Consider the following 12600-nt stretch of genomic DNA (forward strand, 5'->3'; position numbering starts at 1 on the left):
AAACAACAAAACAAAACAAAAACAGGAGGGGGGATTCAATTATGGATGTATATTGTTTTGTTATTGTCTGCCATTTTGTTTGTTTTTCATACATAATTTGCAGATGGTCCCGAGTTGGTCGCTTCATATCATGTTTAGATGTAGGCCTATACTATTTAACGTTGTCAACGTCTGGACGACACCTTATGTCGATATTCCTTTTCTTCGCGAGTGAGCGAAGCGAGCGAGCCCTTGAGAAAATTATGTACACATTATCCTACAAGATAGAATACTGTTCAGCTCTGTTACCTCTCTGAGGGTAGGTGTACGAACGTCATGCAATATACCAAAATTTATAGAATCACATTCCTGCTTCCTCCTTTTTTTTCAGATTTCAGGGGGATTGATTGTACAGGCCATCCCCTTCCTCAATTTCGGAGGGGGGGGGGATTCATGCCCCCACCCCACCCCAAATTTACGCCGGTTACAGCTCGTTATTCCGAAGGATCGTTATTCCGATGGTTCTTTAGTCCGAAGGGTCGTTATTCCAAAGGTTCGTTTTTCCGAAGATTCGTTATTCCTAAGGTTCGTTTATCCGAAAATGAAACAAAGTTCCGAGGGTTCCTTGTTCCGAAGTTCGTTACGGACCCTATATCACTTCGGATCAACTATCCTTCTAAATAACGAACCCTATTTCATTTTTGGATTAACTAACCTTCGGAATAAAGGACCCTATTTTTATTTTCGGATAAACGAGCCTTCGAAATAACGAATCTTATTTCATTTTCGGATTAACGAACCCTTTTTCATTTTCTGATTAACGAACCTCTTGGTATAGGGAATTTGTGTTTTTAGGATTAACGAACTTTCGGAATAACGAACCTTCGGAATAACGAACCTCGGAATAACGAATAGCACCCATTTACGCCCAATGCTGTTTCCACCTCCTACGGCGGGGACGCGGGTTTTGACTTTAGCAGGCATATCAATCATGAGAAATTAATAGCAAAATGAAATGTAGAAATATTATCAATCATATTTACAGAAGGAAGTTTGAGTTTGAGTTTATGTTCATTCACCACGGACCCCTCACTTTATCCAATGCCTGTTCAAATAGCTTACCCTATCCCTGTCTACTTCACTCCAGATTTCTACCAATTTGAATGATGACGAAGTAGCTGCTGATTTTTCCATCTTTTGTCCATACCTCTTTCACTGACCACTATTTCGTTGCGGTATTGACGAATGCCATTTTGCATCCATTGAGTGTTGTGGGCTTTTAGCTGTGCTGAAGGAAGTGAATTATCACCCAACCACGTCCTCGCTTACCACTTATAAATCCAAGAAAAAGAATACGTTTACATCTTAAGCCAAGCTTGCTGTTATAGTCTTCCCTGTAAATGAATTGAAAACATGTTTGTACGCTCAGTTCTTGATCTTGATTTCAAGCCTTATATCATTTACATGGTATATTTTCTCCCTCCCACAGCCGGATATTACGTGTATATAGAGACAAACTCCCGTAGCTATGGGGATTTCGCACGCCTATGGAGCCCCGAGTACCAGGGTGACGGGCCATTGTGCCTGACATTTTGGTATCATATGTACGGCATCACTATCAACTCACTGAATGTCTACAAGTCAGAGACAAAATGGCCAAATGCGAATGACATCTTATTGTCACTCAGTGGGGACAGGAGAAACCATTGGAGGGTAGAACAGGTAGGTTTTTGTTGTTCAACATTTTATTTTTGGTCTGCTTTATTTTAAATTAAAGTAAAATCTTATGAGAAATACTACGTTTTGAAATAACTCGAAGAAAAACTTCGATCTGGTACTAACCGAAAACAATGAGTAGCACTTCGGATTGAATATGTTAATGCATTGTACAAGATATGGATATAGGCCAATGCCCCAAATTCAATTCAATTCGTTTACTTTCATTCTTCTTCATTTTTCCAACAAAACATAACACAAGATAAATCAGGTATTACATCATAAACAAAAACATTTGTCTTTGCGACAGATAAATGATATCGATAAAGATAAGAGCGCATACAAAGTCATGCTTCAGTTGAAAAAAAAAACAGAATAGAGAGGTCCAATAAAAAGCAAAGCTTATTGTGAACCACTCATTAAAACTTACGAGTTACTTATTTACAGATACTTGTCACAAATATGATATATGATATACAGAATAGATGAAAAGAATGGAAGGAAAGACAGAAAAAGGGAGATTGAGAGAAATGCCTACATACTGAACAAGGGAGATAGAACAGGGGATGGTCAATGTGCTTCATAGAGTTAACGCTGCATGCAACTGTGCAATGATTGTGATGGCTGCTTCATTACGTAATAATGAATTCAGTGATTGAATGATTGGTGGATGGATGGATGATGAACCCTGAGGTTACGAAAGCTAAAGGTAATGGAAAAAGAGCATATCAGAGAGGATTTATTAGAACATTTTTCAACTTCCGCTTAAAAGAATGCAAAGATGGGGAATTTTTTATTTCACTGAAAGAGAAACAATACATTGTTGATTTAGAGGAACCAGCAACAATTTGTTGAAATATTTTAGTCCTACAGATGCTCAAAGGTTTTAGGACATGATTTGTGTCAATTCATGATACCCTTAACATCAGCTCTTTTTTTTTTTTGCGGTTAGATGCATATCTAGAAACAATCCAAATATTTTTAGATGATTTTTTTTTTCTGTTTTACTTCAGATTACTTGGATATGCCCACAGAAAATCCATTCAAAACCAAGATTCTTGTTGTGGCCTCATCTGTCGATCATTGCTAAAGTTATGATATGTTTCAGAAAAGACATGGGAACCACCTGCAATCAATTATTGCAATTTCCTTAAACAAACATTCACTAAAATTGTGTAAGACTAAAAAAAAAGTACATACAGAGCAGTGTGATTTGTAATCACTCTGTGGATTAGGCAACAACAAGGCCTACTGTAACGAACAGCCAATCTTAATGAAGGTATAGAGTACATGCTGTTTCTTCACAGAAACCCTCCAGAGCACTAGTACCAAGATAGATAGATAGATAGATAGAGAGAGAGAGAGAGAGAGAGAGAGATAGATAGAGAGATAGAAAGAGAGTGAGAGGGAGGGAGGGAGAGAGAGGGGAGATTAAAACAGAAGACATGTTTAAACTACACATCTTAACTGTATTTAGTTACAGACATCACTTCTTTCACTTCTCGAAATCTAAGGAAAATGTTAAATTTCCTCGTGATAAACTGTGAGTTGAACACAGTCTCCATCACTTAAATCTTATGTTCATTCCTATTTACTGCGTCGTGTGAAAGCAGAGAAACATCACTAACTCTTGAGCCATTGGAAAAGTTGAAGGTCTATACATCGACACCTTCCTTACAAGAGAACTTCCACGTAATTGTCAATGTGGGTCCTTGTGTGTGCTTGTATGTGTGTACTACTCTGTCTTTTTTTTTTCTATCTCTTAAGCAAATTATCCTTTCCATTTTGTAATTTAACTTTACTTTCCTTTTTTTTAGGGGATTGCATGCTACAAACTCTGCTTTTTAGCAGTCTCTTCAATTTCCAACAAGTTTGTTTCTGAGTTAAACCAACTCTATTGATAATTTACCTGTGTCTTCATTACGTGTTATTTGCTAACCACATGGCTGTACTGATTTTGTGACGTTATTGGTATACACGAACATTTCATTGTATTTCTCATTATTTTGTTGGAGATGAAATGAATCAATTAGACAATTTTTGATTCGTCAGTGAATGCATTCGACTACCTTGTAAGCCGATAATTTTTAATTTCCTTGCCAAATTTCCAGATCAATTTTTACGGCAACAACACGTCATTTTACATCACTATGGAAGGTGTGAGTGGGAATAGCTACACAGGTGATATCGCCTTTGATGACATTTCCATTTCCCAGGGAATCTGCCAACGAGGTAAATGGACCCATCTACATATCGCAAAATTTCAGCTTTTGTTGTAGGGGTTCGAATGGCTTTAGTACAGAATAATTTAGCCTGAGAGGATTGCCCTTTCTTCTTTTTTTTCAACTTCCCAATCAATGTCAACTAAAGATTGAAACGCATTCTAATAAGTAATATTGTGCTATTGTAATGTGTTCATAATATTTCACATCAGTAGTGCTCTGTTTCATTTCATTTCAAAGTTTCTGATTTTGTACGAAAAAAAAGAAAAGAATTAAGAATATCAAATAGAGTCATTGAATCCGAAATGAATTTTATCGAGTTTTTTTTTTCCATCGACATTAAAATGGAGCCCGTTGGATTGCTCACCTGGCTCAGTACAAAGAATTAGGGCACACATTTCATATTTCCTCCGTTCATTTTCGAAGAAAAGACTTTTTTCTTGTTTTTGTTTTGTTTTGTTTTGTTTTTGTTTTGTTTTTTGCTGTCAAGTACTCCCGAGAAGTTCAAGTATTCTCTTTGTGAATCGAATTGACAATACATAACTAAATGGCCTAATAGCAACCTTGTGTTTTTCAAAACTGATCTACAATGATTTATGCAATTGAATAAAAGTCGAACTTGAATCAACTTTAGTGACAGTAAGACATTATTTAGTTCCTTCTTGCGAGCTGAAAAATTTTATGTCAGCAATCATTCAGAACAGGAATCTGACAAAGTATGTGACTGTAATGTAAAACTATTGAAAGCTTGAATAGAATAGAAATGACATGCTCCGGGTATAAATGTAAAGAGTACAGTAGTCGATACAGACGCAAGGAGGAATTAAAAAGCGAACGGTTTAATTTGAAGTTCCGGAAATAATCCTATAGCTCTACGGACGTCCTTTGAATGGCCACAGGCTACTTTGCCCTTATTCGCCTCGTAGACACAAGCTGTATAAACAACATAATGAGCTGTAAGAAATTGACGAAGCTTGACTGTGCAGTAGAAACGACTGATTTCACGCCAAACGTTTTCACGACGAAATGCATCATGTCACATCCAAAAAGATGTCGATTCTCAACCTCTTTGATTGTCAACCCTTAAAACAAGTGAGACGAAATGTTTGAACAGGGCAAGACAAGCGCCTGTGGCAAGATTGGCAATGTTCTCACATCAGAAGTAACAGATTGTTTTCCATACATTTTTTGCAGTATTTTAGTTAAAGTCGAAAAATGTTCAAAATTGACATTTTGCCTTGAAATGCCAGATCATTATAATCGTTGAACTAGCTGCTGTTGAAGCCGTTTCGGGAAAAAAAAAAACCCCAGTACCAACAAATTGAGCTTTATAATAGAAGGATCCCACCGCTGGAAACCCCTCCCCATCGAGAACCCCCAACACAAGCAGACACACACATACACATACACATACACACGCATACACACACCTTTTTTTTTCAATGATATCTTATTGATTTCATTCAAATCATTCATAAATCAACCCATTCTGGGTGTACCGTGAACAAATGCCATTCAAAACACAAATCCATTCATCAACTTATTACTGCCAATCATCTCTCTTCAACATAACAACTCGATTATAAATCAATCCTACTGACCATTTCTTCACGAGAAAGTATTGACATGTACAAAAATATATATATAATTATATTCTTTGACTATACTGAATCACGTTACTCACACTCACATAAAAAAAACAACAAAAATACGTTATACAAAGCTAGAATGCAATCATTTCATTGAAAATCAAATCCCCATCCCCACCAACCCCGATTCACTTAAACCAACCCCCCTCCCACACACACCAAACACCAACACACATACACACATACACCCCACACACAAACACACCCGAAGCGATACCACCTTCCCTCCTAATGAAAACGACTTCAAAATGTTGATTAATACGTAAAACATACAAGCGTGTAATGGACCGTACGCAGAAAAGCATCGTCCGCCCGCACCCAAATAACGCTTCAAATTTACATTCAAATTCATCAAACAAAACTCATCAAACTCCTAACTGCTAATAAAATCCTTTAACCTTTATGCCAAACAAAAACTCTACCCCTCCCCACACGCGGCCAATATACAGATATTGACTTATCAGAGGTGGAATATAACATTTGAGATCCTCGCGGGAAGTTATATTTTTGTCGAGGATTATTATATTTTTCCGAAGCGCGTAGCGCTGAGGAAAAATATAGTATTTCGAGACAAAAATATAACTTCCCAAGGGAAATGAAATGTTATATTCCTACCGAAGGAAAAAAGTCAATATCTGTTATATTATATGACCTAACATTACAGTACAAGAAATAAACTGCTGTATAAAGCAACACGACTTCTCCGTTTTCAAACCCACAGTCAAATTCATGAACGCGCGTTACAACGCTCGGCACTGTTAATGGTATGCAATCGAGCCAAACCGAGCCGTAACTACGATGGCTTTCGCGTAGTTCTAGGCCCTAACTATCGTGGCATATAACCGTGCAGGAGCATTCCTAGAACAGTCGCTATTCAATCATACGTAGGCCTGTAGCGAGGGCCTATTTACGTAGCGGTAACGTTTAAGAGCTAGATTTTGTAATGACAGTTGTAAAATTATTTTAAAAAAAATTGTAGAAGACTACCGTAACTGCCGCTGTTGGTCTAAAGCAAGCTTGTTGAGGTATTAAAGTGTTTGTGGTGATGTATGAAAATGTGAACTTTCTAACAATGTAGTCTAGGGCCTAATCTCTTCTGTCTGCAGTCACTGGTACATGAACTGTAGACTACCTCTACGGACCTGGCCCTGGTCCAGGTCCAACGCTAGAAGCATAGTCTAGAACTCACTACCGGTGTCAAAGAAACTTACTCAGTTCAGGCGGTGGTAATACTAATGGGAAATCCTTTGCTTTCTGGCCCTGTCACGACTGTCTAGCATTAACGGGAGTAGTAGTAGGCTCTATAGCTTCCAACACATTCACCAGTTTGTTTCTCTCTCAAGCTGCCATAACACTGCTCACAGTTTGACAAAAACAAATCTGTTGCAATTTCGCAGTTCTCGCTTGTAGCGCGTGTATCATGCTGTGCATGAAGTGTTGTCTACCGCTAACGCTTTACAGTAGTGTGCTGCTGTGTACTGTGGTCACGACGATTGCATTCGTGTGTGTGCAAAGCGTCTCTGTGTATGTTGCGCGCATCATAACAATTGGTTTTTGATGACGTCACCCCTCCTGATATAACGCATTTGTTTAATGTAGTCGCTGTTATATTCCATGGTTGTACGTAATTTACGTCATGTTATGAAAATATAACGCTTCTCATCCTTGTGACAATGGTCACGTGACTGCATTTTGACCAATCACACATTGATATCTATATAGGTCATATAATATTAACACATTATTGCCTTCACCACTGATATCTACACTGTACTCAAAAAGAAAAACAAAACAAAACAATACTTAAGCTCTTCCATGTAAGACTCCCTTTATTCGCTTGGCCATTATCTTAGAAAGCATCTTATAGTCCGTGTTCAACAAAGTAATCGGTCTATAATTCTTTATAAATAATGGATCTTTGCCATCTTTTTCAATCAGTGTTATTACGCCTTGTTTTTGAGACGTTGCTAAACAACCTTTCTCAAAAGCTTCATTAAAAACTTCAACCAATAAACTTCCTATTTGCGACCAAAATGTAAGATAAAATTCTACTGTAAATCCATCATTCCCAGGTGATTTATTCAATTTCATACTTTTTAAACACTCCCAACATTCTTCTTTAATAATTTTTCCTTCACAAAAACCCTTACACTCTAAAAAAAAAAAATCGAGTGAAAATTTTCACTCTAAAAAGAGTGAATACAAATAAGAGTGAATTTCGAGTGAAATTGGAGTGAATTTTGAGTGAAAATGCTCATTTTCACTCATTTGAGAGTGACGTCAGGGATCACTCGAAGATTTTGGAGTGATCCCTGACGTCACACCCTAACCGGAGTGAAAATGAACATTTTCACTCAAAATTCACTCCAATTTCACTCGAAATTCACTCTTTTTTGTATTCACTCTTTTAAGAGTGAATATTTTCACTCGATTTTTTTAGAGAGTACTTTCATCACTTAATTGGGGAATATCTTTCCAAAATACACTTTCTCTGAAATCATCACACACTAATTCATTTTCTGAATAAAGATTTCTATAAAAATTTCTTATCAATCGCTAGTATACATCCTTCTCTTTAATCACATCTCCCTTATCATCGCACATTTCCCGTATAACCGTTTTCTGTTTATTTGACCTGAGCAACTCAAAATACCCTTGATTCTGTTCACCCTCTTCATACCAAACCACTCTTGACCTGACTTTTAATCCATCCGTATACACATTATACAATTCTTCAATTCCGTTTTTTTTTACTCTCTATATCTTTTAAAATTCCACCACTATCAGGACACGACTGAAGATCTTTCTCCAAAATATCTATTTCATATTCCAATTGCTGTATACTTAATCTTCTCTCCTTTGATTTTTTCTTCGAAAATTTCATTGCAAATTTTCTCATTTTCATCTTTAAAGAATCCCAGAAAGAAGATTTAGTATCAAAATCCGTCAACCACTGTAATTTAATACTTTTTGTTTCTTCACTCATTCCCTGTACAAATTCCTTATCAAAACACAAACTATTATTAAATTTCCAAGAGGAATTCCCATAACTTTCATTATGTCAAATAGATTTCAATTGTAAAAAATCCCAGAATGATCAGGTACTACTGATGATATAACCTCACATGTTCTTCCTGAATTTCTCAAATCCTTTTATATAAACCATTAGTCTAAGCGACTTTGAACCAGCGGAGCGATTTGCCTAAAAGTAAATCGCTTTAACACTGGGTTCCGTTTCCGCCATATATCAATCAAATTCATTGTCTTAAAAAACCCTCTAATTCTTTACTACCACTCATTCTCAAATTAGTACTTACACCCATATAATCCAAATCTTTATTAATTACTACATTAAAATCTCCACCCCTCAAAATTGACGAATAATTCATAGAATATAAATTGGACAAACAATCATTAAAATTCACAAGAAAATCAATTTGTCTATGCACCCTATCCCTTGTTGGGAAATAAACATTTCCCAAAAGCAGTTTGTAACCTAGCGAATCCCCTTTTAAAACCACAAAACGCCCTTCATCATCTTTCATAACCTGATCAATCTTAAAATTCAATCCTGGGGAGGATAACAAAATCATTACTCCCCTACTATGATTTGACCCATGACTAAAAATGATACGTCCTCTCCATTCTCCTTCCCACTCTTCCTCAATATCAGGGGTACTGTACGTTTTCTGTAACATAACTATACCCCCTTTCTCATTCTAACCCAATCAAAAATCATCTTTCTCTTTACTTAATCCGTACTCCCCTCACATTAAATGAAATTAAATTCAGACCCGCCATGATGTATGATATACGGTATCTACGTAACCGAACGGGAAAATCTTACCTACATAATATTGATAAATCAGAGCAAATAACTCAGATCTACTACATCCAGACTTCTGAACTGTACACCAAGAAAAAAGACGGTATCCCACACACCACTTCAATTTCACACTACCACACACACAACAGAACACACACCCACTTTCATCCACTTTCACACAAACATCTTATCCGTTCGTGGATTTTAAATTTGTGCGGTGTGATGTGTTCGCATGCACTGGCTGTAGTATTCAGTGTATGTAGCTCTCCCAAGGTCCTCTCGACCGAGTCACATTCAGTCATCAATTCGAACAGAAAGGGACTATTGGCAGAACCAAACGTTACCCGAAGCATGTTTTCAATACTTCAACTTAATTGGTAAGTCTTCAAATTGAAGAAATTTTTGGATTTTAAGTTGATATAAGGCGGCAGAAAAAAAAATCGATTATCTTCAATGTAATCAAAGTCTGTACACATATACTTGAACAATCAAAACTCAGCCGACAAATATTCATTTGAACATTGATATAACACACACACACACTCACACACACATACGCACACACACACAAACACACACACACACAGACATTGTCAGTAAATAAAACGGAAAGGTAGTTCTCATTTGAACCCGACAGAGCTCGAATTCTCTTCTGTCACATCGAACAGCAACGATTTCTTGCAACATTTCATTTTGAGCTTTGACACATTATCCTCACTATGTGCATCTTTCTATTATTATCTTTCAGTTATACCAGTGGCCGAAGACATTGATTGTGACTTTGAATCCGGTCTGTGTGAATGGGAGCAGGCATACGGCGATGACTTTGACTGGACCCGTAACAGCGGACGTACCAGCTCGTATTCCACCGGACCAGATGGGGACCACACAACCGGCTGTAAGCACCTTGGTTTTGCCTTTTCCTTCATTGTATGATCCTTTATACTGTTTTGGGGAGAAGGAGATTTACAACTGACTTGTGAACTTCCCTGTTGCAATTTCTAATTGTATCCATACTTCTATCATTATTAGCGCTATCATTACTATTACAGTAGCTATTACAGTATCTGAATACGCTCTCTTATAGTCCTGACCTCTTTTCTACCTTCTATCAGAATACTGATGTAAAGGAGTGACAATTTCTTGTAGATTAAAGATAATTGCAAGAAATGATAATGTTGCGGTTGTGAAAAGTGGAAATGGGTTAAGAGCAATCAAATCAATGCGAGAATATACCGAACAAATTGCAAACTTAATGATTCATTATTCAGCCGGAAGGTATTTCCCTTGTGTAAACATGGAGTAATATTAGACATCCGCATTAGGGATTGATAACATGATGGACATATTGCCTTTTACAGGTGTGTTATAAGCTGAACATTTTCGCGGCACTTAAATTTTCCTCAAGAGTTTTTTTTTCACAAAGTGCACAGGGCCGAGAAGAAATGTCGTCTCAAAAGGAAAGTATCTCCTTAGAGAGACTATCAAATGTTATACGCAACATTAGACGATTCAATATTTTTTTTTAATATTTCATAGTCTACATAAATGTCCTTTATTTCATTCAGTCTTGTTCGCAGCAAGTCAAATTCTGGAACTATTTTGTCGACGTGACGTCACCGCAGACAAAACTGGCGAATTCGATCCTCACTGCGCTTGTCACTTGATTGCCTTTTTGTCCAATCACCAGCCAAAAAATGTCATATAGAACAATACATTTTGTTTCAATAATGTCTGTCACAAAAGGAGAGATGTCATGATGGATACGATCTCCTCGTAGTGAGGATAATCATTTTAACGGGTTCCTCCTGCCGCTAGTTTAATTTTGAAGATCATATCACCATTCTGCCGTACCTTTAGAAAGAAAATTCTACTGCTATCCTATAAAGATCGAACACTAACTTTTCGCTTATAAAGCAGTGTCGTCATTTTTTTTTTGGACTAAACAAAAGTCAGATACCCCCCCCCCCTCCTGCCATTATGATAAGATTGATACGAATGCGAATGAAGTGAATGGATATCAATTATTAGGACAAATCCCCGCATGAAATGTAGGTCAATAACATTTAAAGGAAGGAATTTGAGCTTGAGTTTACCTTCTTTCACCATGATATTGGTCACACACTACCCATCAATGACTGTCGAAATGGCTAACCCTAACCTTAACTCCACTCCAGATTTCCATCAAATTGAATAATTGAGTAACCGCTGCATGACTTTTTCCGTCTATTGTCCATACCTCTTTCATTGACGACCATTTCGTTGCAGTAATGACGAATTTCACTGCCGTATTTCCACATTGATACATTTTGCATTCATTGAGTGATTGTCGGCTTTTAGATGTGCTGAAGGAAGTGAATTATCACTCAACCACGTCCTCTCTTACCACTTATAAATCCAAGAAAAAGATTACGTACATCTTAAACAAAGCTTGCTGTTAAAGTTTTCTCTGTAAATGAATACAATACATGTTTGTACGCTCAGTTGTTGTGCCTTTGATTCTTGATCTTGCTTTAAAGCCTTTTACATTATACATTTTTCTCCTCTTGCAGTCGGATATTACGTGTATATAGAGACAGACTCTCGAGAATATGGGGATTTCGCACGCCTGTGGAGCCCCGAGTACCAGGGTGACGGGCCCTTGTGCCTGACATTTTGGTATCATATGTATGGCGTCACTATCAACTCCCTGAATGTCTACAAGTCAGAGACAAAATGGCCAAATGCGAATGACATCTTATTGTCACTCAGTGGGGACAGGAGAAACCATTGGAGGGTAGAACAGGCAAGGTTTTGTTGTTAAACATTTTATTTTTGTTCTGCTTCATTTGACATGAAAGTAAAATTTTATGAGAAATATTACGTTTACAAATAACTCGAAGACAAACTTCGATCTGGTACTAACCGAACATGTGAAAACAATGAGCACCAACTCGGATTGAATACTTTGATGTATTGTACAAGATATGGGTATAGGCCAATGTCCTAAATACATTTATAAACGGCTTCGATGTACATTGTATTTAATTTGTCATTGAAGAACATTGTCCTCAGTGAAGCCCTTCAATCAACAGAAAAAGAAACAATAAACTGTTCATTTAGAGGAACCAGCGACAATTTGTTGATATATTTTAGTGCTTGCGATGCTTAAAGGTTTCATGACATACAAATGCTTGTTGATTTGTGCTAATTCATGATAACCTCATTA

The 12600-nt window shown here is 37.1% G+C and overlaps 1 protein-coding gene across 1 annotated transcript in view; it reads left to right on the forward strand.

Moving 5' to 3' along the window:
- Positions 1-1571: 1571 nt before the first annotated feature.
- Positions 1572-12600, forward strand: part of LOC139722921 (MAM and LDL-receptor class A domain-containing protein 1-like) — a 53524-nt gene continuing 42495 nt past the window's right edge. The window contains exons 1-4 of the mRNA XM_071634203.1: positions 1572-1701; positions 3807-3927; positions 10141-10290; positions 11945-12177. Coding sequence (XP_071490304.1) covers positions 1582-1701; positions 3807-3927; positions 10141-10290; positions 11945-12177 — 624 coding nt within the window. The 5' untranslated portion in view covers positions 1572-1581. The remainder of the gene's footprint in view (positions 1702-3806; positions 3928-10140; positions 10291-11944; positions 12178-12600) is intronic.

The sequence above is a fragment of the Diadema antillarum genome, unplaced genomic scaffold, assembly GCF_040938485.1.
Source record: "Diadema antillarum isolate AM-2024a unplaced genomic scaffold, OU_Dant_1.0 scf00000177, whole genome shotgun sequence".
NCBI lineage: Eukaryota > Metazoa > Echinodermata > Echinoidea > Diadematoida > Diadematidae > Diadema > Diadema antillarum.